This window comes from Genypterus blacodes, unplaced genomic scaffold (genome assembly GCF_046128005.1).
Source record: "Genypterus blacodes isolate CSIRO-AG114 ecotype Tasmania unplaced genomic scaffold, CSIRO-AGI_Gbla_v1 ptg000007l_1, whole genome shotgun sequence".
Lineage (NCBI taxonomy): Eukaryota > Metazoa > Chordata > Actinopteri > Ophidiiformes > Ophidiidae > Genypterus > Genypterus blacodes.
Window position 1 is genome coordinate 4,645,001 of NW_027466821.1, and position 27,881 is coordinate 4,672,881.

General features: G+C 42.2%; 6 protein-coding genes and 1 non-coding gene across 11 annotated transcripts in view; 3 read left to right on the forward strand and 4 right to left on the reverse strand.

Annotated features, from left to right (window-relative positions):
• phyh (phytanoyl-CoA 2-hydroxylase) overlaps nucleotides 1-960 on the forward strand; it is an 8,314-nt gene extending 7,354 nt beyond the window's left edge. Inside the window, exon 9 of the mRNA XM_076152843.1 lies at nucleotides 737-960. Within this exon, the coding sequence (XP_076008958.1) occupies nucleotides 737-790 (54 nt within the window). The 3' untranslated portion in view covers nucleotides 791-960. The remainder of the gene's footprint in view (nucleotides 1-736) is intronic.
• A 1,149-nt stretch (nucleotides 961-2,109) lies between these two features.
• trnal-cag (transfer RNA leucine (anticodon CAG)) lies at nucleotides 2,110-2,192 on the reverse strand. Its single transcript has one exon. It is a non-coding gene; the product is annotated as a tRNA-Leu (tRNA).
• Nucleotides 2,193-3,284: 1,092 nt separating this feature from the next.
• Nucleotides 3,285-6,669, forward strand: ucmaa (upper zone of growth plate and cartilage matrix associated a). The gene is made up of 5 exons (XM_076153655.1): nucleotides 3,285-3,439; nucleotides 4,143-4,205; nucleotides 4,299-4,388; nucleotides 4,762-4,851; nucleotides 5,686-6,669. The coding sequence occupies exons 1-5, from the start codon at nucleotides 3,382-3,384 to the stop codon at nucleotides 5,802-5,804; spliced, it is 420 nt and encodes a 139-aa protein (XP_076009770.1). The 5' UTR covers nucleotides 3,285-3,381; the 3' UTR covers nucleotides 5,805-6,669.
• Nucleotides 6,670-6,983: 314 nt separating this feature from the next.
• On the reverse strand, nucleotides 6,984-13,060 carry mcm10 (minichromosome maintenance 10 replication initiation factor). Its single transcript, XM_076150340.1, has 18 exons — nucleotides 12,867-13,060; nucleotides 12,291-12,331; nucleotides 11,927-12,205; nucleotides 11,395-11,586; nucleotides 11,134-11,271; nucleotides 10,713-10,920; nucleotides 10,430-10,595; nucleotides 10,051-10,218; nucleotides 9,836-9,952; nucleotides 9,318-9,514; nucleotides 9,130-9,224; nucleotides 8,878-8,991; nucleotides 8,287-8,751; nucleotides 8,070-8,200; nucleotides 7,833-7,946; nucleotides 7,578-7,723; nucleotides 7,328-7,370; nucleotides 6,984-7,239 (listed from the first exon to the last, which is right to left on the reverse strand). Exons 2-18 carry the CDS (start codon nucleotides 12,295-12,297, stop codon nucleotides 7,156-7,158), a joined length of 2,664 nt encoding a protein of 887 aa, XP_076006455.1. The 5' UTR covers nucleotides 12,298-12,331; nucleotides 12,867-13,060; the 3' UTR covers nucleotides 6,984-7,155.
• A 740-nt stretch (nucleotides 13,061-13,800) lies between these two features.
• On the reverse strand, nucleotides 13,801-19,885 carry optn (optineurin). Of its 3 annotated transcripts, none has more exons than XM_076152870.1 (12): nucleotides 19,699-19,885; nucleotides 18,312-18,436; nucleotides 17,603-17,796; nucleotides 17,316-17,477; nucleotides 16,981-17,165; nucleotides 16,710-16,806; nucleotides 16,337-16,452; nucleotides 16,061-16,210; nucleotides 15,689-15,773; nucleotides 15,299-15,600; nucleotides 14,926-15,008; nucleotides 13,801-14,627 (listed from the first exon to the last, which is right to left on the reverse strand). In XM_076152870.1, exons 1-12 carry the CDS (start codon nucleotides 19,869-19,871, stop codon nucleotides 14,515-14,517), a joined length of 1,785 nt encoding a protein of 594 aa, XP_076008985.1. In that variant the 5' UTR covers nucleotides 19,872-19,885; the 3' UTR covers nucleotides 13,801-14,514. The 3 variants fall into 3 exon arrangements, with proteins under 3 accessions (XP_076008985.1, XP_076009007.1, XP_076008996.1); XM_076152892.1 differs by lacking the exon at nucleotides 19,699-19,885 and adding an exon at nucleotides 19,190-19,321 and having other exon boundaries at nucleotides 18,312-18,451; XM_076152881.1 differs by lacking the exon at nucleotides 19,699-19,885 and adding an exon at nucleotides 19,190-19,320.
• Nucleotides 19,886-20,409: 524 nt separating this feature from the next.
• Nucleotides 20,410-23,597, reverse strand: fgfr1op2 (FGFR1 oncogene partner 2). Of its 2 annotated transcripts, none has more exons than XM_076152908.1 (6): nucleotides 23,310-23,597; nucleotides 22,672-22,808; nucleotides 22,369-22,486; nucleotides 21,901-22,043; nucleotides 21,523-21,636; nucleotides 20,410-20,823 (listed from the first exon to the last, which is right to left on the reverse strand). In XM_076152908.1, the coding sequence occupies exons 1-6, from the start codon at nucleotides 23,332-23,334 to the stop codon at nucleotides 20,686-20,688; spliced, it is 675 nt and encodes a 224-aa protein (XP_076009023.1). In that variant the 5' UTR covers nucleotides 23,335-23,597; the 3' UTR covers nucleotides 20,410-20,685. The 2 variants fall into 2 exon arrangements, with proteins under 2 accessions (XP_076009023.1, XP_076009032.1); XM_076152917.1 differs by lacking the exon at nucleotides 23,310-23,597 and adding an exon at nucleotides 23,199-23,297.
• Nucleotides 23,598-23,599: 2 nt separating this feature from the next.
• On the forward strand, nucleotides 23,600-27,239 carry med21 (mediator complex subunit 21). Of its 2 annotated transcripts, none has more exons than XM_076152931.1 (4): nucleotides 23,600-23,729; nucleotides 24,344-24,458; nucleotides 24,701-24,810; nucleotides 25,973-27,239. In XM_076152931.1, the coding sequence occupies exons 1-4, from the start codon at nucleotides 23,688-23,690 to the stop codon at nucleotides 26,150-26,152; spliced, it is 447 nt and encodes a 148-aa protein (XP_076009046.1). In that variant the 5' UTR covers nucleotides 23,600-23,687; the 3' UTR covers nucleotides 26,153-27,239. The 2 variants fall into 2 exon arrangements, with proteins under 2 accessions (XP_076009046.1, XP_076009054.1); XM_076152939.1 differs by having other exon boundaries at nucleotides 24,710-24,810.
• Nucleotides 27,240-27,881: the final 642 nt, after the last annotated feature.

Consider the following 27,881-nt stretch of genomic DNA (forward strand, 5'->3'; position numbering starts at 1 on the left):
GCAGACAACTTGCTGCAAGTGCTGGACTATGTGTGTGTCTAATAATAATATTCAGCCAGAAGTTTTTTTTCCATATTAGACAAAGAAATCATTTGAAAATGACTCGCTGTATGTCAAGTGTTGATGTTTGGCTTCAATGCTCTGATCGCGTCCCTCCCTTGCAAGCATGCACTTTAAAGCTTAACACATTGAGACAGCAGGGAGCAACAATAACAAACATAACCCATAAAGCTGCCTAAAATACAGAGCCTGACACCAGCAATCCATTATGTGGAATCCTGCACTTGTTGGCCAGATACCAACTGGAACCTGTGACCTCTGAGGGAACACATGATGTAATGATATCCATGTCTTGACTATTTCTCTTATCAACAATATCTTTGTGGTCAAACTTGCAGATGTAACTCATGATGATCCACATTAGAAAGCAGTTATTGAGCATATTAAAAGCAAATCAGTCAAGGTCAAGGTTCTTGCTTAATTTAAATACTGGCCATCTTCAAACTTTGTGGGTGTGTCTTACCAGCTGTTTTACATGTAAATATCAACATGTTGCAGAAGTAAAGGACTTATCAAAAATAAACCTTTCAGGGCAGTTTGGGTCCTATCAGTTTGTCTCAATGGATCTATTTCCATAGGCGATGTCAAGTTTTGCAAATTCGATGTTCAACACAAACTCCCTGTAATATTAAACTTTAAAATGATGAAAACATCTCCTTTGTTTTTCTGCCTTTAGGACACCTCTGCGATACGTGGCCGCCTGGTACGTGGAGAGAGAACAACACTGTGAAGGAGTTCACTCACACAGAAACTTCACCTAGAAGTGAAATATGATCTGTATTAGATAACACTAACAGGATTTAGGTTTTATTGACATTATTACCTGAAATTGATTGTATGAATTAGTATTTTTTCTAAGAGTTTATAAAATTGGTATATTGGTTAAAATGATTAATGCAAGCTTTTAATAGTGTATCTTATAATAAATTCAGATATGACTAATATAATAATCCGACTTTGGTTTGATTTTTAAAAACTCATCTACAATACAGTACATCTATAATATTCAACTGTGTGTGTCTATGTAGATTAATGCATGAACTAGTGACTTGTGCAGTTTCTGGATACATTTCTGGGTATGGGTACATTACACACACAAGCTTGATACAAACACACAGAGAGATAATTGAAGAAAGATGCACACACATACTTGAGGGAATATGCAGGAAAACAATTGGCTACACATTTGTACCTGTGCTTACTTACTCACTCACACACATACACACACACTAAGCTTAACCACAGGCACATTCACTTCTAAATGTGTCCCAGACTGAAGACCACTTCTGTCACTTTCAAAGCAGCCAGTTGTTCCTGTGCCCATTTTCCATTGGAGGAAACTGAAACGCATTTTTGCTACTCGAAAGCAGAAAGTACAGGCAGCACAGAGCTCTGCCAAGGCTGCACAATCCTTGAAATGTAAACTCCATCGAAATACTCACAGTAAGAGACAACTGTGCAGTTCGGCTGATGGCAACTGTGATTTTTGTACCTAAATCTTATTTCAGGAATTCTTGGGCTTTGTACAAGAATGGATAGGGCATTAAATCAGACCTTTGGCCATGCAAATGTATCAGATTTAGAATTGATATATCGAAACACTAGATTTGGTCACAAATTGCACCATGCGTTGATTTAAGTTTTATATAAAATCTGCCAGACCTACAAGAATTTAGCAAGCATAAAAATATTGTTAATATCACATGACATTCTAATTACCTCTGTTTGAGCGCAACCAAAATATTACCTGTCACATGTAGAAAAAACATTTAAATATGTTGGAGAAAAAAACAAAACAATTGCGAAAAATCCCAGTGAAGTATTCATAGTAATTTTTGTTCAGTTTGTTCAGGGATATTTAGATATATAGTTGTATCTACTCTCATGTGCTATCAATAATGCAATGCATGTAGAATCCAAGTTGGGTAAAAGATAGATGCATTTTAACAGTTTGTACGCTGTGTAACCTTGAGATCATCCATCTAAACTGTAATGGAATGGTATTAAAGAAGAAAGGTCCACGCAACCCCCAGCAAATCAAAGTTAATTTGTCAGAAGTGGGATTCGAACCCACGCCTCCAGGGGAGACTGCGACCTGAACGCAGCGCCTTGGACCGCTCGGCCATCCTGACTCACATCAGAAGACACGGAATTCGAACATAAAAACAATAACACCTATAGAGAGAACCTTGAAAGCCTTGAAAGGACCCAAACCAAAAGTAGGAACTGAGCTGCTTCTCCTCTACTCTGGCATCACTCTGTTGTGCTCCTCCTCGATTTGCAGCTTTGTCAATAATACTTTATTTTGGCTGTCTTCAGAACGATCCAGGAATGTCTGACGTGGCGTCCTTCTCCTGCTGAATATATCAGATCCCCACTCTGTGAGGTTTGGCGTTCCTCAGGGCACAGAACTTGGTCCAGTACTGTTCTCAGTCTATTTCCTCCTGTTAATCTAATTTGCAGTTCTGGCTCATGTGTCAATTTTTATTGCAAAGTTTGATTGTTATTGACACTGATGCTGCATACCCTATAGAAGACTTCAATGTCAAACTGTCTTTTATGTGATATAGATACACTTGTGACAATGACCCGCTGACCCCTGAGCAGTGACTCCTCTACGAGAAAAATGGTTTCCTCCTCATCAAGAATCTGGTGTCTGATGAGGACATCAAGAGTTTCAGGTCAGAAACTGCACAGAAAATGTGAAAAATGAGGGCACAGAGACTTTTTAGGAATCTTTTGTCAATGTGTTATGTATGCAATCCTCAGGATGGGAGTTTGAGCGAGTGTGCCAACCTGAAGTGAAAATATATTATAAATACCTGGAATGATCATGACCTACTCTGTGAGGTTTGGCGTTCCTCAAGGCTCAGAACTTGGTCCAGCACTGTTCTCAGTCTATTTCCTCCTGTTCATGTGTCCATTTCAATTGCAAGTTTAATTGTTATTGACACTGGTGCTGCATACCCCATAGAGTCCACAGCAGACCATTGAGATGTTTTTAAAAACGCTTGATGGTTTCAGGATTTCTGGATATTCAAAATTAAATCTTCATCTTTTGCTGCCGTTTGAGGACACTAGTGTCTTCTTTGACACTAATTTTTCAGACAGTCTTTCTTCATTTACTCCATCTCAACCCCTTACTCCTCATCCTCTTCCTCTCCTCCCTTTGGGCAATAGAAGTTCCAGCTGCCCTCCTCTCTCCCCTCTCCGAGAGACTGGCTCTCCCTCTTTCTCCTCCCAACTTTTGTTATCCCTTCTTACCTCCTACATCCTCCTCTTCCTCCTTCTCACTTCACTTTGGTACTTTGCTCTGTCAAGATGTGCTGGACCAGATTGTTCGTCCTCTCGCTGCTCACCGCCCTCATCGTCCTTACCAGTGAGTTCCCTGGCTGGGGTGGGGTGGGAGGTTTCTAGATTTTACCTCATCAGGTGAGATAAGGGGAAGAGTTTTGGTGCGATGGAGTGCTGATGCTGTGTTGATTTTGTTTAATGTGGGAAGGAATATCACATGAAATGTTGCAAATCAGGTAATTTTTTATCCTTATCCTTTCTGCATTCATTTATGTTGGCAAACTTGAAAACAAAGCAGAACTTGTGTGGTATTTCGACATTTTCTCAACATAATTGATGATTCTTGCCTCTAAATAAATTGACTCTGATATTGGTTTTTAAAGTTATAAATCTTGTTTTCTGACACAACTCTGTTTGCCAAAGAAATGTTTTAGGATCAGTTTTAATCTGACTATTCAATATTCGCCAAGAAGACATCACCTGAGCATCAATCTAAGGGAGTGGTTTAGTTGCTGATCAGAGGGTTCTGCTTGATTTGAGTATATTCCAAATCACCCAGTAATTTGGTCCAAACAATGACACGTCAAACCGATGAGAAACCTTTGGCTGGCTGTGGGAGGAGAGTGATTTGTTATAATTGCGGAGGTTGATGGGAATTTAATCCTGGTCCTACTTCATCATACCAATAATTTGTCCAGTGACAGTCCAGTGCATATTTGAAAGAACATTTTAGGAACACTAATTGAATCTCATTTGAATCAAACTGTATTTTCATTGGTCCCTCTTAGTCCCCAGCGTGGTGGACAGCGCAGCAATTATAGACGACACCCTCCTAGCAGATAACCCCAAAGGTGAGACTCAGACAGGAAGCATTGATGTGCCTTTTTCAACAAGTGGCTTTCCGATGTGAGTTTCACCTTTTGACCTCTGACCTGTAACACAAGAACAAGAGGCCTTCGTGCCTGAGCCAGACGTGGCCCACTTCTCCAGAAATCGAGGTCGTCGCTCAATCGACTACTATAGAGAGCTGCTAGGTGAGTAATATAATGTCCATTTAAATGTCACTGCAACATCAACTCATTTGATAATTTCATTGGATTTAATCTGTAATGTGTATTTATTTATATTTGGGGTTAAACAGCACATATGTTTGATTTGCTGTGATGTAGCCTATGTGGCTGTAGTGGTGTGAGTGTGCGTGTGGTGTTGACTTTACTTTACACACACACACACACACACACAAACACACACACACACGCTGGAGGCTGTAGAAGGAGTCACAGGGGAGTATGGAGCAGGCGTGTGTGCGTGTCGTTCAGCTTCACACATTCATCATCGTGCTATAGCTCATATCCCTTCAGTACCTTTTCCAAGTTCAACTTCTCTATAACCTCCTTCTGTCTATAGCTGAGCAGAGGCGACGTGAGGGATCAGGAGACAGAAATTACGACCAGCAAAGGCGTGACTATGAGCACTACCTGGAGGAGGAGCGAAGCGGTAAAGACACCTGGTCACCTGCCTTCCCCTGAATAGAGGGGCGACTTCCTGCTATTCCTGAATAACAAATGACTTCCATCTTAAACAACAAAGAGCTGTTATTTTCCTAGGAAATGGCCAGGAAATGCAAGTCTGACTAAATGTTATTTCAATCAACTTTGATTTCCTATCATGCTTCACCAATGTGAGCATGATTCAGAGGATATCCAATGTCCTCCAAAGGTTATTTATTGATTTATAACTTAGTTTATCAGCTTTGGGATTCAACCAAGTGTATCAAACGAATAGGATCAGCTGCATGCAAGGCACAAGCCATTTCTCATACACACACACACACACATTTTGAAGTGGGAAAACATCTTATTGTGAGATTGGATCAAAGATAAACTTTCTGGATTAGCGCAAATACAGAGATTATTGGAGGAAGAGACGATGGTGCAAGAGTTTAATGATAAAGCGGCTGAAAAATATAAAAAAAAAAATTGGCACAAAACCTGCCAAGGATTTCCAGAAGGCTGAATATGAAGAGCACGTTTACCTTCCAACAGCCCAAAACACAATCAAATTTGGAATGCATTCAAATCTTCTTTGGTGCCAGGTCACATTCGTTAGAAAAGCTGGTGATCCAAAATCCAAAATCCAAAAGTATGACAGGATCATATATAGCTATCGAAACCATGGGTGTATACACAAGCACACACAATATACTGTATATCATATATATATATATATATATATATATATATATATATATATATATATATATATATATATATATATATATATATATATATATCAATATCTGCTACTTATTGAGCTTGTGCTTTCTTGCAGAGCGGAATGAGAGGATGAGGCAGTATCAATGGAGGGCGCTTCACGCTTACGGTGGCCATGGCTATGGCTACGGCTACGGCGGCTACTATCCTCACTCCTACTACTACCACCACTACTGAGCGTGCTCTGTAGCGGAGGGGGGAGGGAGGGGCTCACAGCACCTTGCAGCCTATGCTTGACAACCAACCCAATCACCCATCAATACTCTCATCAGATTAGCTCTGTAGCACATGGAGGGTTAAAGCTTTCAATTTTCTCCTTTAGTTTTGCTTCTAAATAGTGCAACACATGTTTCCACATCATGATTAAAATGTATTCTAAGTTTAATTGTTAATGTACAATGATTTCTTTTCATATAAAATGTTAGCTGTATGTTTTGCATGCATAGTTTTACTGCCCTGCACAGCCTATACAGTGCTGTATTTCTCTTTAGCAGTTTAAATCTGATACGATTAAGCTCCGGCAGCAATTCCTTTCTTAAGAATTGATTTGAAGTGAGGTGGAACAAAAGTTTAGCCTCTGTCACTTTTTCTTCTTTTGAAAACTTATAAATGATCAATAAAGATCAATATCCTGATCCTCCCAGTAGCTCTGTCTGGTATTTGGGGCATTTTAAGAATGAGATGCGACAGCGTGGCTTTAAAGAGAAGACAGGGTGTGCTGAAGTCATCCGTCCCAAGTCCGGAAGTCCAACATTCCGGAGGGGAAACGTTAGACACAAACTGAGCGGAGAAAAGAGGGTGGAGGTGGAAAGTAAAAGCTGATGAAATGATGCACATCCAAAAAATATTATTTGACCTCTCCTGTCCTTCCACCTGAGGAGTTGTATAATCTCAGAATATAGAATAATGACATAAAAGCAAATTTAACGATATTGCAAAAGTCACATATACCGTTAATTTTCTTGGATAATATGTTAATGAAGTTTGAGATTGTTGATACATCTGTAGATGGCACTGTTAGGACATGGCAACTCAATTAAATATTGACAATAAAATACATTAAAGGTTGCGGTTATTATTCTTCATGTGTTAATTCAATGCAATTTCTTAAGATGCTAAAGTTAAGGTTAAATCTGGATTTTGCTGCTTTGAAGTGGCAAAAATCTCCTGCTGTAATCTGGTTTACTATTAAGTTTTCAGTGAATTTCTATTCTAAATCAGACCGTGAGATAATGAAAACTAAATTCCAGTGCATTCTTTACATTACATTCTTACATTCTTTCCAGAGCTGCAGCAGATCAAATTTTAACCAATTAATCAGTTTGATAAAGAGGAAAGAGGAGAGACGTACAGGTTAATACTTTAATCGGCTGATTTCCAGTAGCAGGAGGCTGCAGAAGTTGAGTTAAAATCAGACATTTATCTCTACACAATTTAAAGCTCTCATAAAACAATCCTAAAACACTTGAATTAAAAACTTAATTACAGCCCCGCAGTAGCAACAGAGGATGATGAAGACGAAGACGTGTCACTGCATGCTGTTGAGGAACCTGCCGTGCTCCTCCCCTCGCGTCAGCAGGAGCTCCCCGCCAATCTTCGGTCCCGTTTTTTCCTGCGAGAGAACGAGGAGGATCAGTGGGTTTCTCCAGCAGCAGGGAAACAACACAACAGTGGGAATATGGAGGAGGAGGATATTTTACCTTCAGCATCCCGACTCGCTCCCATTTAAACAGGCCGCAGTTGCTGGAATGACAAAACCATTTATGATGTTTTATTTGGCAAAAATTGCAAGGCCGAAATTTGAGTATCGCAAAGCTGAGAGGGACACACTGAGACAGACAACAAGAGAGACAAATAGACACACACAGAGAGAGACAAATAGACAGAGAGAGAGAGAGAGAGACAGAGACAGAGACAGAGAGAGACAGAGACAGAGACAGAGAGACTGACCTGCAGTGTTTGTGTGGCAGTCTGTCCAGAGCGATGGATCTCTGTCCACACGGACATTTAAAGAAACGCTTCTTGGCCTCGTGCCACCGCATGTCGTGCTTCTCGGTAACACAGCGATCAGCCGGCTTGAAGTAGGTGTAGCAACACTGGAAGTGGGGAAGGCACGACAGGAAGAGTTAGACATTTTGTTGGACAAACTCGGCTCTCAGAAACTCACACAAGCTGTGATCGTCAAGCCTCCGAAGGACCCTGTACCTTTCTACAGGTGACGGCGCGACACTTCATCTCTCTGATGTCATTCATCTTCTCCTCCATCTGCTCCTTCTTTACCAGGACATCAAAGTAGCGCTCCTGCAGCTGGTACTCCGCCTGGGGGGGAGACAACGCTCAGCTGCTTGGCATTGTGCAAAATGTAAACAATCCTACAGAATTTGCCCTCAAAGTGAGACTGTGCGAGCCCAGAGGATCTAAACGGGTTCCGAAAGATCATACCGACTGGAGCGCAGCCCCATGGCGAGATTTGGCATTCAGGATCTTCTGAAATTCCTCAGACTGCATGTACTCTAGCTGCTCCCTCTTCCTCTTCTGCGCTGGCTCCTCCTCTTCGCCACCATCCTGTTCACCTGCGTAGATACATTAAAGGAACATGTGATGACAACCCCATTTTACAAGCAGAAAGAAATGAATGAGTTTTTGGGAGTGTATGTACCATTGGGGGAGGTCAGGTTCTTCTCCACCCTGGCGTTGATCTCACTGCTGTTGTTCCTTTTCCTCTTCACGGCATTGGGGTCTTCCTTTATAAGCCCCGCTCCTTTGGCTCGCAGCTTCCTCAGTGCAGCCATCTTGGCGGAGGACAGGCCGGGACCGCTCGGCACCGACGGGGGGCTGTGCTCGAAGAAGACGATGTCCTCTCCTTCTGAGAAGCCTCGTCCCAGCGTAGGGGTGTGGGGCGCCGCGGGGCTCTGGGTGCTTTTGGGGACCACCGAAGCGGCTTTCGGGGACGTTAGACCTCCTCGACCCGGCAGGGAAGACGGCCCAGGTCTGGCTCCCCCCGAACCCTTCACCACCCTCCTCTGACGGTTCTGCATAAACTCCCTTTGTTTCTGTTTCTGCTGCTTTAGCAGGTCGGTGGCTGAGATGGACTGGACCGTAGCTCCTGCTGCACCCTCACAGACTGGAAGTGGGACGAAAGGAAGGGAGAAACACCTTAAACACACAAACCTGGAAGGCTGAGTGACATCTAACTTCATTTTCAGCACTAGAAGAGTCAAAAGCTTAGACATATTTCCAGGCTGGATACCTGATTGGCTGCCATGTGCCAGATGCCTCTTCAGCTGCAGAGCTCCTGGTGTTGGTACGGACATCAGGCTCTTGAATTCATCCGAACAACCTGAAACCTTTCCGGATTGCATGGCTGAAACACAAAAAAACATTTTTCCAACTAGAACACGTACAAAATGAAGACACAAAGAAAAGGTTCATTAGCAGTAGAATATGTGCGCAACCCAAACAAAACACATCTTGGGACAGCGTGTGTGTCACCAGTCCTTACCCAGCCTCTTGGCCTGGTCCACGTGCTGAGCCGAGCCTCTCACAAACAGATTGTCCAGAGTTCGCTGGCCAGGTTTGTTTGGTTTGGACGGCGCCCTGAAATAATGCGAGTCGTTACATCAAATATCAGCACAGGTTCTGATCAAACTCAAACTCAATCTGGTGTGAATAAGGATGGAGACCACTCACAGTGCCCCAGTGCAGGCGGCTGAGGATACGCCGCCGTAGTAGAAGCCGTCCTGACAGAGGCGCTCTCTCAGGCTGTTGCCCTTCCCCTTCACCTTGTTGGGGGCTTTCCCAGAGAACGACGACTGGAGTTCGGCTCTCTTGGAGCACATCTTCTTGTACTGGGCTTTAACGTGATACTGGCAGAACTGGCACTCATACTGGACAGAGGAAACAAGGAGAGTGTTAGATATGCTGGTGCACTACTCGCCCCGACTGCTGCAGGAAAGTGAAGATTTAACAGATGTAACTCTTCTCTTTTAACCCCTTGAAAACAATCTGTTTAATTTCGTGATCTTTCCAGCAGCGGTCACCAAAATGCAGCCCAGCTGGTTTTCTATCATGCCATGTCATGAATTGCTGGTATTCCAAGTTGCTCTCAGGAAGCTGGGACACCAACTTCAAGGGATTCATTAAATGTACGAAAAGAAATAGTCTGATCATATGGAGCACACACACAAGACTGGAGAGGTGAGACCCACCATATTCACAATCTGAGAGCACGGGTCTCCATTCTTCTTCATGCCCTGGCAGTTTCCAAAGTCCTGAGCTACGCCCAATACCAGAATCTTCTGCGAGTGATCCACTGTCAGACTGACCTGAACAAGGAATGTGAAAGTTGAAGAACAACTGAACGCGAGCACAGCGAGACGAGACGCCTTTGGGATCTATTCCCTAATAAGTTGTCTACGCTTACCCCATCATATCCGTCCTTCTGCTTCATGGGGTTGGGGTTGAGGAGTCCGACGACAGTGCCCGGGTCTGTCTTCCAGAGCTCTTTATGGACTTCGCCGAACAGGAGCAAAGACACGAACACTTCGAGGTTATGGAGGTCGTTCAGTTTCCAGATGCTGAAGGTTTTACCCTGTGGAGGGGAGAGAGATCAGTCACAACTTGGCCACTGCAGTGTTTGGAGTACATCAAATAAATCTCCTAGACATTTTTTAGTGAAATCCACACATCCCAACATCTTGGCACAACCTGAAAAACCCTCAGGAAGTCATAGAGGTAATAGATTACTGAAATTGAGACCAATAATTATGACTAATACTTGGGGGATCAGAGCGTAGACCTACACTGTTGTTGCTCTGTTGCGTGACCTTGTGGACAAGCACGGCGAAGGTCACCCAGTCGCTGTCCTCCAGCTTCTCCCGAGCCAAACGTTCCGGCAACTGCGACAGCGGGATCAGCTTGCGGTCAGCCATCTTGCTGTCCATGTCGCTGGAGGACACCAGCGGCTTTCTGAAGCGGAAAAAAGCCCATATTCAGGTGTGTGTGTGTGTTTGTGTGTCTGATGGATGTTTGGTTTGTATGTGGGTGTCTGCCTGTCAGACTCATTTGTCACGTCGGTGCTCTGACCTGAGCCGCAGCCTGGAGTATCTCTCAACACCCACGTCTTTAGGAGTGGGAGGAAGAGCAGGAGCAGGACGAGACTTTGACTGTCCGGCCGCTGCTTGTCTCCACTGGGATGACGGAGGTGAACGCAGACGATTGGCGACCTCGCTGCCGCTTTCTACGGGCTGGAAGGTGCCACCAACCTTTATCTCTACCAACGGGCCTCTGTCCTCTGAGGAGACACCCAGCGAAGAAGACACAGTCAGAATAATGAATCGGCCAAGACCAGAGAATTTAAGATCAAATTCTCCAATACTATAATATTTTCTAAAGAGGTTTATTATTTAAAAAAAGATATCAAAACAAATTCTTGCAGCCTCAAAAATTCAGAAAGTAATCTAGTGTTTATACTGTGTTAAATGTGAATGTAAAGGGATGCTTGTACCTGGTGATGTGTTGGCTTTGGCATGGTGAGCCACCCTGGGTTTGCGTTTAAAGTCGACGTTGCTCAGCTGGGCGGAGAAGTCCGACGACTCCTGAAGCTTAGTGCTTTCCTTTCTAACTGGAGTGGGCGTAGATGCAACTGAATAAGGCAAAGAAATCAGAAAAGAAATCAAGTCTCCATCTAGTCCATGCAAAGAAGTGATAATAATAGAATAGTGGGAAGCAGCCAGTGTATCTCAGTGATGAGTCACAGCATTTTTACCTGCTTTTGTCTTCTGTGAGATGGAGGCTGGTTTGACTTGGGTTTTTCTGGAGGGAGGCTGACGAGGAGTTGTTGGTTTGGGACCAGTGGGACTCTTTCCGCTACTGACTGGAGCTGAGCTGGAAACCTTCTGAGTCGCCTCCAACTGCTGCTGCAGCCGCTGCATCTGCTCCTGCATCCGCATCAGCTCCTCTGAGATGCGACAAAAATCACATAGCACACTTCAGAATTATCTTAAGGTGCAAATAACCCAGTTGTCATGGCTCAATGGCTCATAATAGTGTGCACCTTTGTGGGTTGATCAATACATTTAACTCTAAAACCTGTCGCTGTTACTCATCTTTCACCACAAAACTTGGCGAATGAATTGTATGAGGTGCACAATGTGTCAGATTAATCAGAAAGTGGAAACACAATGTTTCAAAAGCATCGAATGAATGTTGAGTGAGATATCAGTGTTCGCTGAAGAGCAACACAAAAACAAACAATTCCAGATGCAGCAGAATGAAGGTGAGACAAGTGCTGTGCAAACCTTGCAAATCGTCCTTTGACTTGTTCAGGCTCTCGCTGGATTCTCCTTCTCTCTGTTTTCCTTCAGCACCTCCCTCTTCACCTTCAGTGTTATCCGCTGCTTCTTCCACCTCAGCCTCACGTCCTTCCTCCTCTGCGCTCTCTTTGTACTCCTCGCCCTCATCGTCGTCATTGTCAAACAGGTCGTCCAAGTCGTCCGCCTGCTCCTGACCGTTCTGCTCTTCCTCGATGTCCCCACTCTCGGCCAGCAGGGCCACCAAAATGTCCAGATCGCCGTCATCTGGGCAGAAAAAACATCCACAACAACTCTCAACAACAATTCTCAACACTTTTCGCTCATATGACATTCATTGGATGTTGCTTACCTTCCATACTTAAAAGGGCGAGGTTGGTGATATGAGATGGCCTGTCATCAAACACAGAGGCAGAGACCAGAACATTAACAGGGAACATAAATGTCAAGAAGTGACTTTTATTCATTTATTTTACCTTTCCATTTCTATATTTTCTACCTACTGCAATGAATGTATTTACAAATGTCCCCATATACTGAATGTCCCTGTATGTGTTGTTACAACACCGTTTGGACTTCGATCAATGTGGTTATTTAAATTTCATTTGTCATTTTCTGTTAAGATAATTTTACATTACACCATTTACTTTAACACACTGAATCATATGCGTATCTTTTGTATATTAATGTTTTATTGCTTATTGTTTATAATGCACACAAGAAAACGTCAAAATATCCTTTTATGTGGATCGGACGAAGGAGAAAGAAGATCCATTTCAACATATCCCATGGCATCTCTTTTGTTTTTCTACTTTAGTCATTAATATCACTTCCATAGTATACCATACTACTACTGACTTAAAATTAATCCTATATAACCATAAAGAAAAGATGTTGTTTAACAATAGGTGGAGAGCCTTTAACTTACCCGGGTCCTCAGGCGACAGCGGCTTTTTGACTTTTCGCCTTCACGCAAATCCAATTTTAAAAACACACTCACGCCTTCAAAACACTTAACTTTTTACATCAATTCCCAAACCATACAAATACGAATCTTTTATAGTTTGGAATAGATAATCGATCAAACTCCCTCTTCCAGAGCGCAAAGGAGGGAGAAGTCGAAATTGGCGCTAAACGAAAGACCCCGTTTTGTTGTCACTGTAATCGGCAGGCGTCTGAGGATTTGCCGGAATAAAATACAACTGTGACAGCTGCGCGTTATGTTGCATGTTGACAACCAACCTATAATAATTACAGCCATTAATGTAAGTCTGTCATGTAAAAGTAAAACGTTTACGTTTTTGGTCACATTATTTATAACTTGTGACTTTCTTCGGAGTGGTTTTTTTTAAGGGCATCTTTATTTGTAACTACGAATACTGCTAACAAAGTGAGAAAGGTCTAATTTAAAGGGATTCATTGTATTAACCCTTGTTAAATTGGAAATAAAGCAATATTCATCCATTTGTTGAATGTGTCCGCAAAACTTTGTTTTGTGACCTAACATGTAGAAACACTGCTAAGCTTATAATAATTTCATGGGGGAATTACAGGACAAAGGTTTGATAATGAAAGATGTCATAATGAAAAAATAACCCTTTATAGGACTTGGACACTACATAAATATTTTAAGTAACTGTATATGGTGTATTTTTCTTTCACATTTCTTCTTATTGTTCTTGTTATGTTATGTTCTGGTTAACCCCAAGAGATGTTTATGACTTTACCTTTCAGATGCACAAATACTGACAAACTGCCAGAACTAGCAGCTGTGATCAGAGACTTACAAAAAGGAATCTGTTGAGGATTGCATACTGAACACAGAAAAAATGCAACACGGAAGAAGACATGTCAAAAATAAATTAGACAGACATTTGCAAAGAAGTTTAATTTGCTTCACAATTAAATCCTGGAATTAGAGGGACAGTACAGTCTACAGAGTACAGCATTTATGCATAAACAGATATACAGGCTGTTAATAAGCCAGTTAAATATACTACCAGGTATTATCTGCACAAAATGAAAATATATTATTCTCCACATTAAAGTGCCTATGAGGTGCATGCTCATTTCTACAAAAATGCCAAAAAGAAGTTAAAATACCCTCACCAACCCCCAAGTAAAAGATTCCTCTATTATGATTCGATAAGGAATATTTAAAAATCAACTGATGAATTGGCAAATAAATAGAACTTGTAGAGGCTGAACTTTGGTTATTGTATGATGCAAAACTGAGATCAATACAAAGTGTCCTTGAGCTTGATTCACAGCAATGTGTCAAATCATTCCAGATGACATAATGATGATAATATAGAAAAGGTGTTTTGAAGTATTTTTTCTAAACGTATCTGGAGCTGGAGATGAACAAATTCTATCTAATCTTTCTAGACTTCCCGGCTCTTTAAGGAGCCATGTGAATCTTCTCACTACTTCCTGTCCTAGAATGAGTATCTGTGTTCTCGGTGTGAAGTGCCGTCGTGGATCAGAGGAGACAGAGCTACACATTAAAGCAGGGGAAGACTTGGATTAAGGTGCTGCTGCAGCTGTTGTTGTGATAGCTTATAGGAGGCAGTGGTTTATATGATACAGTCCATGATGTGGATCTGCAGGGAGTCCAGGTCTGGCAGGATCTCGTTGCACTTTGGGCAGGCGTGTTCCGGAATGTTCCCCTGCTGCTGCCAGTCGCCACCTGAGAGACAGAGATACTGATCACAGCCTGAACACAACAGATATTCACACGGCAAAATTATCAGACAAACATTTACTGGAAAGGAGGCCTCTTCCATCCTCAATCAGCATAAAAATAAGTAAGAATGAGAATTGTCCTAATATATGGAGAAACAGATCATTTTCCAGGTCATGCCAGGAGCAACTGACAATGAAATGGAATTATTGTAACGTACTCTCTACCAAAAAGGAGACTGGAAAATGAGGGGGATCCATTCAGTAACACTGAAGGTCAAACTGAATGGTCTGATAAGATGTACCTCTTGAGGCCACAGTTGGAGCGCCACCATGTGGATTGCCTCCTCGTGACCCATGTCTCCTCTGCATCTCGTTCAGTGAGTGCCTGTGAAGTATCCAGAAAATGGTTTGATTAGCAAAGAGTGATGGTCATGGGCTGCATCTCAACTTGTGTTTAAACTTCAAACTTCAACAAATCCATATCATGACAAATATAAAGCACATTAAATCGCCTTTGTGATTGAAAGGTGTTACAAAATAAACAAGCCATGTCTTGCCATTTTGAGCACATTGTAAACTAACATTTTACTTCTATACCTGCCAGGTTTTGAACCAATGTGCCACTACATTTCTCTCCATACATAACTGGTGCAACATCAATATTTTGTTATGTACCGGCCCATCGAGTCCATCTCGTCCTGCAGCTGGCAGTGCTGTTTCTTCACATACTCCAGCTGAGTTGCCAGACGCTCCTTCTCTTCGTGGAGTTTCTCCCTTGCCGCTCGCTCTGCGTAGAAGTCTGAGGAGTAAACCTCGGCTTGGGCCTGAAACACGGATACGTTCTCCAGCTCCTTCTCCTTCTGGAAGATCTCCTGCTTCATGGCATCAATCTTCAGCTGTTGGGAGGCCAGAGCTTCTTCGGCAGTGTTCAACCGCTCCTGCAGCTCCTCCACCACCTCCTTCTGCACCAGCTGAGACTACAGAGGTCGAGGGCAAAGGTCAAAAAAATGCCTGGGCCTCATTCCTACTTGGTTATGCCTTTGTTACCATCACTTGAATTGTTACCTCCCTCTTCTTCTTCTCTTCTTTGAGTTCATTGTAGTCTTCAAACAGCTTCGTGTAGGCATCCTTCAGCTGGGCCAGGTTGCTCCTGAGAGGGAGGAGGGAAGGGGATTACTGGTGACTCAGTGTGTGTGGGTGTGCATATGAACTAAACATAGCCTCAGGATTTTTCCCCTTTCTCTCGGTCAAAACAGGACATTTCAAATGCAAAACAATGAATACCTCCCCTAATTACCAGCCCTAATTCCAAAGTGCCAACCAGTTCAGATTCTATCCGGATGGTTTGAGGAGGCTATGAGGACAGAGAACCCTTGAAACCTTGACCCTTACTGCTTGACTTTGAAAATGTGTGTCTGCGTCTGCTTGACCTCTGACCTCTCTTCCCCCGTCTTCCGCTGCTCCAGCAGGCTCTGGGCCTGCATGCTGTCCACCTGCAGTTTCAACCTGTCGTTCTCATACTGAACGGCCTGTTTCTCCAGCAACTGCGCCCGCAAAGTCACCACATCCTGCTCCACCTCCCGACATCTACAGAGGAAAACGCCACATAGATAAGATGAAACAGGGCGCACTTCCATTTACTGTACCTTAGTAGGGCCTCTTCCCGTTTTCAGTGAGTGAGTGGGTTGATGTGTGTGTTTGTGTGTGTCCTACCTGTCCTGCAGGTTCTTCTTCATTCCCTCTGCTTCGTCGAGTTTGCTCTGGGCCTGCTGCAGCTCTTTGAAAAGAGTCATCATCTGGGATTTCAGATTCTCCACCTCAGACGCTGCCTGAACATTTACACAATCACAAGAAAACATGTTGATGATCAAGTTAAACTTCAAACATTCAGTGGACTCCTCGAACGATGTTGGTGACTAAAACCTAAAGTAGCAGGTAGATATATGTGTGGAATCTTGTATAACACAGTGGATGAGGATTTAAAATACTTACTTCATTAATTATGCATGACAGCTATTGCTACTCCATATGTACCTGTTAATCCCAAATAAATACAAATATTTTACTCGCAACACTGGGCACATACCATCTCCTTCTTCCCCGAGTCTTCCTCAATAGTGTCTGGCTGGGCAGTCTGTGTTGCTTTCTCTATGTTACTCTTCCTCTTCTCCAACTCTCCAATCCTGTTAAGACAATTTAGAAATGTTTTTAAATCCTCACATTTTTAAAGCCTTTAAAGTAAACAGACATGTGAACAAGTTATCTAAAGAATTAATTAAGTGTGCAGCCTGCAATTGGCATACAGTCATGCATGCGTTCATTTTGGGGGGATCTGTTCCTTTAGGGTCCTCGCCTACCTGGCATTGGAAGTCTGCAGCTCGACTTGGAGCTGCTCGGCACGTTGTGTTTCATCCCTGAGAGACTGGAGGAGCTGGCTGACCGTCACCTCCTCGCTGTCCAGCCGGGACGCCGTCATGCTGAGGTCTGGATATCTGGTCCGCTCTTTGCCACTCACGTCATTTAAACTGTCCATGTCTCCATCCTGACAAGACAGGACATTTGTCATGTCATAATACTGTACACACACATTTATACCAGGTGTTCTTAAAAAATCAGAGGTGATTTTTAACTCTATATTGGGCTTTCCACAATTATTAGAATAGAACAAATGTGTGCGTTTGTTACTATTTACCGCAACTCTCAAGATCTCAATAAAGGAGTCGTCCTGCGAGTCCTGGCCAGCTTTAAGTTGCAGTTCGGAGTTCATGGCGACCAGGTCGTTCTTCTCTGCTTTCAGACGAGCCAGCTGGGCACGCAGGGCATCCAGCTCTGCACTCTGATTGGCTGAAACCACCTGAAATTACATGCAACTTACACTGAGACCAGGTAGCCAGGTAGTCTGCTCTAAAAGGCTTCATTCTGAGATGGAAGATTGATGACCGTGACCACAACATGGTCATCATCTTGTGGCTTCTTCACCTGTGAGACCCCTGGGACTCTCTCCACTAGGGTCTGGTTCAGCTCCTGGTTCTGGAGGGTCAACGCTTCCATGTGACTTTTTGCCTCCTGCAGCCTTTTCTCCAGAAAGTCCCGCTCCTCCCGCTGCTTCTCCCGCCACGCGGACAGGCCCTCAAAGCGCTCCTTCATGGAAAGGTTGGTCTGCCGCAGGGCCTCTGGGAGAAAGAGAGACAAGGTTAACAACATTATCAATCAGAATTCCTTGTTGATATCATTGTGTACCCTGAGGCCTTCTCCAAGAAGCATGTTTACTAAATGACATTCCTGAATAAAACTGAATCTGGAACACAGACTGATAACATAGAAGAAGTGATGCAGTGGATTTAGCTTAAAGTTACCTGGATAACACCTGGAACGGCTCTGTCCAGGTTTGCTAATATGTTATCCACATAATATATTCATCTACAGTGCAAACAATATTCACCTAAGAAGGGTGAACACTTGTAACAAGAATGTATTATCTACTGTATCTAAATGTTTAATTGTTTTTTAGAATTTGGTAACACAGTGTTGTAAATCAAACACAGCAAAAGAATGGAAATTTGCTCCTCAGTGAGTCACCACGGATACAATGTACCTTTGACCCCGGACAGTCAGTCTGATAAGGAGTTATCAGGAGAACAGAAACAAGCAACAATACTGCATTAACAATGTAAATTCCAAGCCTCACCTTTCAGGTCTCGGTTCTCCTGGATGAGGATGTTCATCTGCTGCAGGGTTTCCTCCAACGTGCAAGACTGACCAGGAGAGCGAGAGATATCGCCGTTCATCATAGGGCCGCCAGATGCCATGATGCTGAGGGAGAGAGAGCTAGAGAGAGAGGCAGACAGACAACCAGAGAGGGAAGAGACAGATACAACAAATTACGTGAACACTTACACATAAATAAACTGTACATAATGTAAATACATAATGTAACTGTACATAAACATAAATAACACGTGCTTTCTTTGTGATGATGTGACAGATTATAAGTACAAAGTTGGGTTATAAGCTAAATATGGTGTCATCTAAATTTACCACTACAATAGCTGGGGAAAAAATACCCTTTACGTCCTTTAGTATTCTAATGTTTTCATGCCACTGTGCTGACATCCCTGTGACTCAGCAACAGCCTGAGAAACTGAGTTACACCGTCAGCAGATCACGTGAAATTTAAATTGTACTCACAGCAACGCATTGTCTTACACATACTGTGCTCTGTATTTTGCATTTACGTTAACTCTTTAAGGCTCAAAGTTTTGTTTGTCTCAAATGTGTCGCAGTATTATAGAAGATCAATAACATGTCAATACATCTCTTAGATCCTTGTGGGAATAGAGTGGTGATCAGTTCCACCGTGAGATGATGCCAGCTTTTCTTTTAAATGTAGGATTTTATAGAAACAAATGTTACGGTAAGTAAAATTAAGTTTCGTTTTCGTCAGGTGGGCCTGAGACATTAGCAAAACACTGAAAAGTTAACTAAGTTAAACAACTGAGATGTGGTTTTATCTGCACCAAGCTGCGTCACGTCGATCACCAGACAAGTTTAAAGGTTTTAACTCACCTTCTGTCAGCTAGGAGACTAACTGAAGCCTTGATATTCACTCCAAATATGTATAATATCACTTGGAAAGAAGGTAATGTTTCCACTAGCCTTGTGCGTCTTCTGGTAGTCTGATTCAAGCTAGAAAGGAACAGTTGTATTTCCCGTCATGTATTTCGAAATAAAATAAAACGTCCAAGGAAACCGGATTGATTTGATTTATGAAAAGGACTGAAATACTCAATCACATTTTTTTTTTATTGATTTTAATGTTAGCTCTATTTGGTCGATGTGAGCAATGTCGCGACCAGAACATCATCATAGAATTTTTTTTTAGATGCGTGTGTGTGTGTGTGTGTGTGTGGCTAATGTGTTGAAATTGTGGCCGCAGTTCAATCTACTTATCTAATATCGCTAACATTTTCACTGTAGGTGATACATGTAAAATCAAAGTCATATTTAATGATGAATTCTGATGTAAATCGATTCAACTACCGGGCTCAAGTCTTTTAATTCGAAGGCCATGTCACCTTATTTCCTGTTTTTGATTGGTGCTATTCCCCCGCTCTTGATACTTGTATGTGTCAGGATTCCATTTCCTTGAAATGACGTCAGAATCCTGCGCAGTTGTTACAGCAATCTGCAGGTGCGCATATAGAGCATGTGCAAAGTTGCGCCCATCTGCCTGTAGTACTGTACACATCAACGACAAACTATGAGGGCCTCAGACAAAACTGACTGCTGGATGGGTGAATCCACCAGTGAGCTGACGGGGGGAATTCCCTTTCATGAGTCACACTGCAACATGGAAACCGAGGCCAAGGCTGTATGCCAACGTGCTGACTTGCTAAGTACAAAGTTCGGTGAGCTGAGGTAGAACGTTAGGCAGACTCAGAGAAGTCTGTACTTCGGAGCACAAGTGAGGAGGGTGGATGTCATTCCCTTTTTCAGTGTGACTAGAATATTTTCAGGAGTAAAAATATTGATATACATTTACAAGAAAGTGAAATCGAATTTTTACGAGGCACATATGTAAGAGGAATCTATTATTTATAGAGAAGTAGCCATTCTCATGCTTAAAGCATGCACTCTGTGGCGCTGTTGTGCTTGGAATAGTTAGGATGGGGCACAAACAATGTTGGAATGGGGCTTATGCTTTCTGTTTCAAACACAATAAACTCAACAGATCTAATTTCATGTTTGTATTTTTATTATCATTCAAGCGTTTTTTCCCCCAATCATCATTCACACTTTAAAACCTCACAGGCACCACAGGCTCACGCATGCTAGGGAAATTAGCAAAGATACCAGAGATCTCATCAAAAAAGAAAAGAAAAGAAAAGGTGTTATGGGCTGCGTGTGTCTTAATGACAGACGGACATGTGTTGTGCTTCAAACACAACAGAAGCGAGGCGGCTTGCTGGAAGAGTCTGTGGCATGAAAGGTTAAGTGGTATGTGGCCTTGGGCTGTACACTCTGTACAGGGTAGATGCAGCGGGTTTGGGCAGTGGCCGGCTCTAACTCTTCCGTAGGCTGACGTCGCCGCTGGTCAACAGCGGTGACAGCGACGTACTCTCTGACGCCTCTTCCCTCTTGAGGAGCAGGAACGCCTCGCGACTGATTCCCAGCAGTTCTCGGAGGCCGCCGTTCTCCAGCTGCAAACAGACACAAATGTGTGATACACAACAATAGTTTTCCTCAACACAGTTTACCAGCTATAAGTCATTTTAATAGCAGACAATACATTATTTATAGGGTAATATGTTGCTTGGTAACCCTGGAAATTCGATGTTTTATTCAATCTTGAAGCATGTTTCTTTATTCCACGTTAGAAATTCAACAGGGGTTTAAGTGTTAATTTCACTGATGAGTCATTGACGTTTAGAATTGATTAAAAACACCAAATTTAGTAACTCAGGTGTGAATGGAGCGGGAGAGGGGAAAAATGTGTTGCGGTCCTCAAATCTAAAAAAAACAATATTAAAAAGATTCATAGAAAATAAAAATATTGCAGCTGAAGTTGACCTATATAGCAACGTAAATGTTCTTCTAAATACATCTATCGTTACGAGCATCATGCAGCTGTAATGTTGACAAAATCCCATAATCCTGCTGGCGTGAAGGTGTGATTAAGTGCTTAGAATGTTGCTGACAAAAAGGTGGATTCAAAGTGTAAACAGCTACAGAAATCCACATTTTGTCATCCATTAGAGAGAGAGAGAGATACATGCTTAGCTCATCAGAGGCACTTATTATCCTTATATACATTTAGACCTCATTTCTTACTTCGGAAAAACAGGAAAAAAGGAATCTACAATGTCCTGTAACTGTACAACTTCCGGATCTGCATTTACCTCTAGCTGCTTGATCCTCTCCTCGTCTTCACATAGTCGCCCTTCATCCACCTCTATGGCCTTCCTCATCACAGAGGCCATCTCATTAATCTTGTCTATGTGTGCTTGCATTTCCTGCAAAGATGTAAGCAAAGAAATATGTATTCAATGTGCGGATAGCATTTCTCTTCAGCGTAATACAGGAGGAGAGAGGTTTCAATGCAGTTCACTAATATTTATCAACAAGAAACCAATATAGCAGTAAACAGAGAAAGAGAATACTTTGAAAACTTTTCAAACCTCAAAAGCCAATAACATACGGTATCTTTAGGAAGTCTCTCTAACAAGGGCCTGTCATCGATCTTAGTTCTAAAAGCCCAAATAGTTGCATGTACTGACTGTGGTGTGCTGCTCTTTCAGTTGTGTCACGATGGCCGGGTCGTCCCTCTTGCTGGCCACCACGAGCCTGAACACCTGCTCCCTGTATTTGGTCATGATGAGCTCTAACGCAGACTGGTGTTCCTCCAACGACGACCGCAGCTCTGCAGGTGTGCAAGTGTTGGGAGTAAACTTAGCACCGTCCCCGACAAGCAATATTTATTTTCATACATAAATTTGACTGGCAGTGAGCAGAAGGAGCCAACTCCAACAACAGAAACTCAAACATGAGGATACACAGGGAGTAATAACTATTAATAAACAATGTGTCAATAAATTATACATGATTATACAAGATACTAAATGCATGCACATAACATTCCATCATAAATATCACTGCAAAGTAACTGACGCCTTAAGTGTGACATTGTTAAACTGAACTTAACTTTGGTTGTCATGGCATTCCACATGTTCCTCACACCATCATACCTTTGTTTTCCTGCTGGAGATCCCGAATCTGCCGGTTTTCCTGTTGGATTCCCAGGACGAGACTGGAACGAGGTCGATGCCGTGCAACCTGGTTCAATGCATCAATCTCTTCTTGGTACTGTCAACAAGAGAGAGAAAACAAAGATTTAGGACCAAATATGAACAGGTGTCATTGCCTCAGACGGCTGTAACTGTGTCTAAAATCAGACATAAGTCCTTCCCTTCATTAAGTGTCGACTTAACCTGGATTTGAAGAGGTATTTAAAGTAACCATTATATTGCCACCATGCTGTGATCGCCCACCTGTTTCATGGCCTCTACTTGCTTGTTGAGGGATGTTGTCTGTTCGATTAACATCTCAGCAGCGTTGTCATGGTTCCGAAGCCTTTCCACCAATGACTTGGCATCAGCCAGGACATTCTCTAAGGTACAGTTCATTACTGCAAAAACACATCATTATTATTATTGTCACCTGCTTTTATTGTTAATACCAATTATTGCTTCTTCTCAACCAACCAACAGCAATATTGTAGTATGTTGCCAATGTCTCCTAGCCCGAATGGTGTTCTAAACAACTGACCGTATTATTACAGGAATATCTGTTGCTTACAGCTACTATCAAATTACATATTATACAATAATGTCGCCGGATGAACACCAAACTCACAGTAGATTTGTTTTGACTCTTGGTAAACTAATGAAAAACATCAGTCAGCTTTATCCTTTCTCTCTCCTATGCCTTTTAAAACATTCATGCTTGCATCATTAACACTGAATTATCAACACTGAGGTCTTTGCTAATATGTTAGCTAAACTGCTAACAGAGTTACCGTTCAAATCCTTTCAAGGCTCATATTTCAAAATGTGTTCAACTATCAAGTTCTTAATACTCAGATTTAATCTTGCTAGTTGTGTGGCAAATGTCAAAGTGTTGGTTGTACCTGGAGAGCTCAAAGAGTAGGACATTGGAATTTAGCTCGTCCGTAACTTCCTGTTGATGTTTGGTAGCTATCATTAGCTACAAGCTAACCTTGGTCCCCATCACTGAGCGAAGAGAAACTCAAATGTAGCTCTGGTCTGTTTTAAATACAATGCAATGTCAACCTCTGTGAATGTGGCAGGTTAGAAATATCTCTCGTTCGCTGGTCACCAGTCTGTGTCGACTTTATCGATTTAACTAACTTAAACGATGGCGTGAAGCTAAAGCTTCAACCAGAGATTGTGGACACAATCTCGCGAGGTTAGAGCATATCTCATACAAGCTAGTCTAGGACATTCTCGCGAGAATGACAGTGAGACTTCCTTGAGCTATAGAAAAGATGGCGGACAGGCTAACCCAACTTCAGGATGCTGTCAATTCGGTATGGAATATACTGTATTTTTCATTTTGTAAAATGTCTTTAAATGATATGCTTAAGCCCAGCGACGCGTCTCACTGTAGTGTAATAACTCATTTCACTTGAGGGTCTGCTGTTATGCCCTTGTCTGCTTCGTTGGCTCTCTTACCAGCTAACGATGCTACCGTTACTAAGAAATATGCTGCCCAGTGTTGTTGTTCAGTGTCTAGATCTGCTTTTTGTCTTTGATACATTATTATCCCACATCCCCACAAATGTGTTTGTAAGCCTTAAATTTCTGTTAAATATTTCTCCTTTATGTTTTGATTTTCAAAGCATGTGGACTTATTTATTGGTACCAGATGTTGATACGACGTGCCACCACTTTGACTCCAGCTTCACCAATTTCACGTTTTATAAAATCCAGGGTTTTTTTTTAAATTAAATATTTTAAACAAAGGCTCATATGTCAAACAAAGATTGGAAGCATACCCCACATTTACCAGCTTAAATGGTTAATAATCTTCATTTGTGTCAATATGTTAATCATTTTAAACTCTGCCTCTCACTCAGTCTGTGTTAGATCAATAACTTGCTCACTTCATTTGTTCAAAGTGTAACTTGTTTTGTGTTTGCAGCTTGCAGATCAGTTTTGTAACGCCATTGGCGTCCTGCAGCAGTGTGCACCTCCTGCAGCCTTCAGTAACATCCAGACGGCCATTAGCAGGGATCAGTCATCAAACCCAACCGAAGGTGACATTTAAAGCCTGATTTCTCTACAGTATATATATATAATATATATATATTCTATGTCCTGCTCAATTGTCTGCTATCCCCTCTCTAGATAATCCCTGTCTCGAATTTCTACATTTCATGTTCTTCCTTTCTTATTTTTCCTTTCCTTTGCTTTCCTTTCTTTCATTTCATTCTTGTCCTGTTTCCCCTCACTAGTTCCAGCTGATCTCTTCCCCCTAACAGTCACACTTTTTTTTAAGTGTCCCTAGAATACGCACAGCTGTTTGCAGCATTAATAGCAAGAACAGCCAAAGATGTGGACGTGTTGATCGACTCTCTGCCCAGTGAAGAGTCAACAGCAGCTTTGCAGGTACGCACGCACGCACGCACGCACGCACGCACGCACGCACGCACGCACGCACGCACGCACTAATACCCCTAGTTATTAGTTAGTATCTATTCTATAATTCAGGCAGTAGAGGGAGCCAGGAGACAACTGCTTCCTGTTTGAATGCTTCCCTCTTTCAAAAACAAAGTGATGTCTGCTTATTGGTATTCTAAGACCGCACGTCTGGGTATTTATGGCAAGAAGCCTCAGTGGTGCTTATATAGTTTAATACATAAACCGACCAAAGCCTGCACATATACAAAATAATTAATGTATTCCTTTTTGGTGGTCTTATTTACTTTTTCATTCCTGAATCGTGTCTTTAATGTCTTAAAACCATTGTTTGAACTGCAGCAAACAGACTACAGTTGTTGTAGATTAGATGAACTCACATGAGCAAGATACAGCTCTGCAAGTGACCACAACCCGAGTCTCACATTGTCTCATTTCCTCAATTTTTTTCTCTCATCAGTTTTTGTTACTGTGTCAGCACCTAAAACTTGAGCTTGGCACTTGTGAGTTGCATTCCAATCTTAAGTTATCACCAACAGTCTGATTGAATCTTGGAATGACGAGGCCAAATGAAGCTTTGTATGGTATGGAGTCTGTTCTGGCATCACTGAGTCACTGGCCATGCAAAATGCCCTCAGCATCACTCAGGGCTATGTTTATATAAATGGATTAGAAGTCTCATTGAGGGGGTTTCCATCCTAAACCAATAGAGGATTACAGACAAGAGCATTAGAAAAGTAATGTATACCTAACTCACTCCACAGTTCACAGCTTCAGCTTCTCCACATTACACACACATTACACTGCAAGCTGCTCAAGAGAATGCAAAATTGGTTTGTCCTTTTATTGTACGTGACACTGCAGAGAGATTGAAGTGCTGTGAGTAATTGTCAGTTAAGCCTTTGAGAGGGTCTTCCAGCTTCTCAGCTCAAATTCTGCTCTTCTTAGGCTTTTGGGACAAACAGTGCAACCTTTTACAGATCAGTGCAAGAAGTGAAACTCAACATTTGTCCTTTTCTTTGCCGCATGTTAATTTGCATACATTTCTAGCTGAATGAACAGAGATACATGCTCGCACGACAAACGGACTAAATGCAGTTGAGGCTAATTTTTAACCGTGTCCTTTCATCAGGCGGCCAGTCTACGGCAGCTGGAGGAGGAGAACCACGAGGCGGCGGCTCGTCTAGAGGAGGTGGTTTATCGCGGAGATATGCTGCTAGAGAAGATACAGAGCGCCTTGGCTGACATTGCCCAATCCCAGCTCCGCACCCGCAATGGAGCACCCAGCCAGCCCTCCCCAACTGAATCCTGACACACAATTTCACATGAAGGAATGTTGGACAATTTTCTCTCATGTCAGCCTCTTTACCCCCACACGCTGATGACACAAGCCTCAAAGCACTCGTACTCGCACAGCAAACATCAAGCACCAACAGTCAGTTTAGTCACATATGTACCATTTTTACATTTTTACACCAGCCATGGGGCTCAAGTTCCATTCATACAGCTACTGTACATCATCAGTCATGTTGGTTGATTATGTACTAAATGAAGACCGTCTCTGGGATGTTTTCTTCATTGATTTGACCAGAGAACGGTCAAAATCTGGCTAAAGGAGACTCAGCAGGCCAAAATGAACAAATAACAAAGAAAGGGAGGCAGTTGCTTCCAGTGATTGTTGGGACTAAGAAGATGGTGATGTGCTGACCATTAGGGCTGAGTTACAGCAACATTTTCATACCTTGGTTTTGACATCACAGAAAGTCTCTTTATACAGTATAATAACCCTTAAATAGCCTAAATGGAAACCATGCCTTCTGATTAAATAGCTTAACACTATATATTTACAGTTTAAGAATCATAAGCATACAATTTCTGATATTTTTTAGACTTTTGTGACATAATGTTGAACTTCTGCACGTTTTTAACCCTGGAAACATTTCTGGGAACATATTGGGACTTTTATGTGGGGCAGACACAGGTGAGAAGTCTTTCGCAACTCCTAGTGTTTTCAATTTGTGGTGCAGGAAAGCAAATGTTACATTAAGCTTGTAAAAAGCAACTGAAAAGCATTGAATCTGGTTTTATTTTTTCTTTCTTGGAAGACCTCTGTAACTAGTGAAAGCAATTGCAGTAATGCCCATTGTTTCTCCTAAACTCCTGTCTTGATGTGTGAAGAGTCACCCTGCCCTGTCAAGTTTGTGTACAGTGTATGTTCTATCGTGTGTTGTAGACTTTTGTGTAATAATTATTCTTTTTTTGTGGTTTTGGTGTATCTTCACTGCAAAACATCACAACCCTGCTCAAACTGCCTTAAAATGGAAACTGAGAAGCAGCTGAGCTCACCTTTTCTCCTGATGTTGCCATTTTGTAATAAAGCTTGGAAGAGATGTTTAAAATTGTTGGATGGATACGTTTGTTGTGTGACATGTAGCGTCACCAAGATGCAATATGTAGAATTAAATTTGTAAATGTATCATGTCTACCTATCCTGTCTTACAGTTCCACCTTGAGAGTGATCACGAGCGTTTACAATAACAGTAGAAACTCAAAGCTACTTAACTATTGAACAACGAGAAGAACCTTTATCCTCTTCTCTTTTTCGCTATGGGAGGACATCTCTGACCTCTCACCTCCACACTGGCAATTCATCCCAGTTTTCATAGGTTTATTATATTCTATTATTTCAGGTTAATTAATACAGGAGCATTGGTTGATTAACAAAGCAGGTTTAGACAATGTGTCATGGCGTCGCTCCCAACCTGCAAAAATGCAGTAGTCCTGCCACTGAAACCATACCCGCGAAATGTGAACAGTTTGGGAATTTCCAGCCCTAATTTTAGGTTGTTAGTGTGTTTCTTTGTTTATTCATTTCATGTGGTTAAGGTGGGTTTCATCAGCACGGGGAAAAAATAGCTTGGGAACAGGACACGGCATTCTAAAAACAATCAGGAAAAAGAGAAGAGAGACATTGATGACACTGTGACTTCTTCAGGAACTTCCACAGCAGAAGTGTCAGCATTTTAAAAGAATGTTTTCTT

Bases quoted from the DNA above. Each gene is read 5' to 3' on its own strand.
- optn (XM_076152870.1), bottom strand. From the start codon at position 19,871: ATGTGTACAGTACTACAGGCAGATGGGCGCAACTTTGCACATGCTCTA. The intron at 15,601-15,688 runs GTAACAATTCAA...CGACCTCTGTAG, and splicing joins AAGAGAAGAAGAAGAGGGAG to TCTCAGCTGGTGCAGAAGGA. The intron at 15,009-15,298 runs GTACATAACAAA...GATACTTCACAG, and splicing joins GAGATGGACTCGATGGGCCG to GCACTCACTGAACGAGATGC.
- ucmaa (XM_076153655.1), top strand. From the start codon at position 3,382: ATGTGCTGGACCAGATTGTTCGTCCTCTCGCTGCTCACCGCCCTCATC. The intron at 4,206-4,298 runs GTGAGACTCAGA...CTGTAACACAAG, and splicing joins CCTAGCAGATAACCCCAAAG to AACAAGAGGCCTTCGTGCCT. The intron at 4,852-5,685 runs GTAAAGACACCT...GCTTTCTTGCAG, and splicing joins CCTGGAGGAGGAGCGAAGCG to AGCGGAATGAGAGGATGAGG.
- med21 (XM_076152931.1), top strand. From the start codon at position 23,688: ATGGCGGACAGGCTAACCCAACTTCAGGATGCTGTCAATTCG. The intron at 24,459-24,700 runs GTGACATTTAAA...CTTTTTTTTAAG, and splicing joins GTCATCAAACCCAACCGAAG to TGTCCCTAGAATACGCACAG. The intron at 24,811-25,972 runs GTACGCACGCAC...TCCTTTCATCAG, and splicing joins AGTCAACAGCAGCTTTGCAG to GCGGCCAGTCTACGGCAGCT.
- mcm10 (XM_076150340.1), bottom strand. The intron at 10,921-11,133 runs GTACAAGCATCC...GTGTCTCCTCAG, and splicing joins CAAAGCCAACACATCACCAG to AGGACAGAGGCCCGTTGGTA. The intron at 10,596-10,712 runs GTCAGAGCACCG...TTTCCGCTTCAG, and splicing joins TACTCCAGGCTGCGGCTCAG to AAAGCCGCTGGTGTCCTCCA.
- fgfr1op2 (XM_076152908.1), bottom strand. From the start codon at position 23,334: ATGTCCTACTCTTTGAGCTCTCCAG. The intron at 22,487-22,671 runs GTGGGCGATCAC...TCTTGTTGACAG, and splicing joins AAGTAGAGGCCATGAAACAG to TACCAAGAAGAGATTGATGC. The intron at 20,824-21,522 runs GTAAATGCAGAT...GTCTGTTTGCAG, and splicing joins AGAGGATCAAGCAGCTAGAG to CTGGAGAACGGCGGCCTCCG.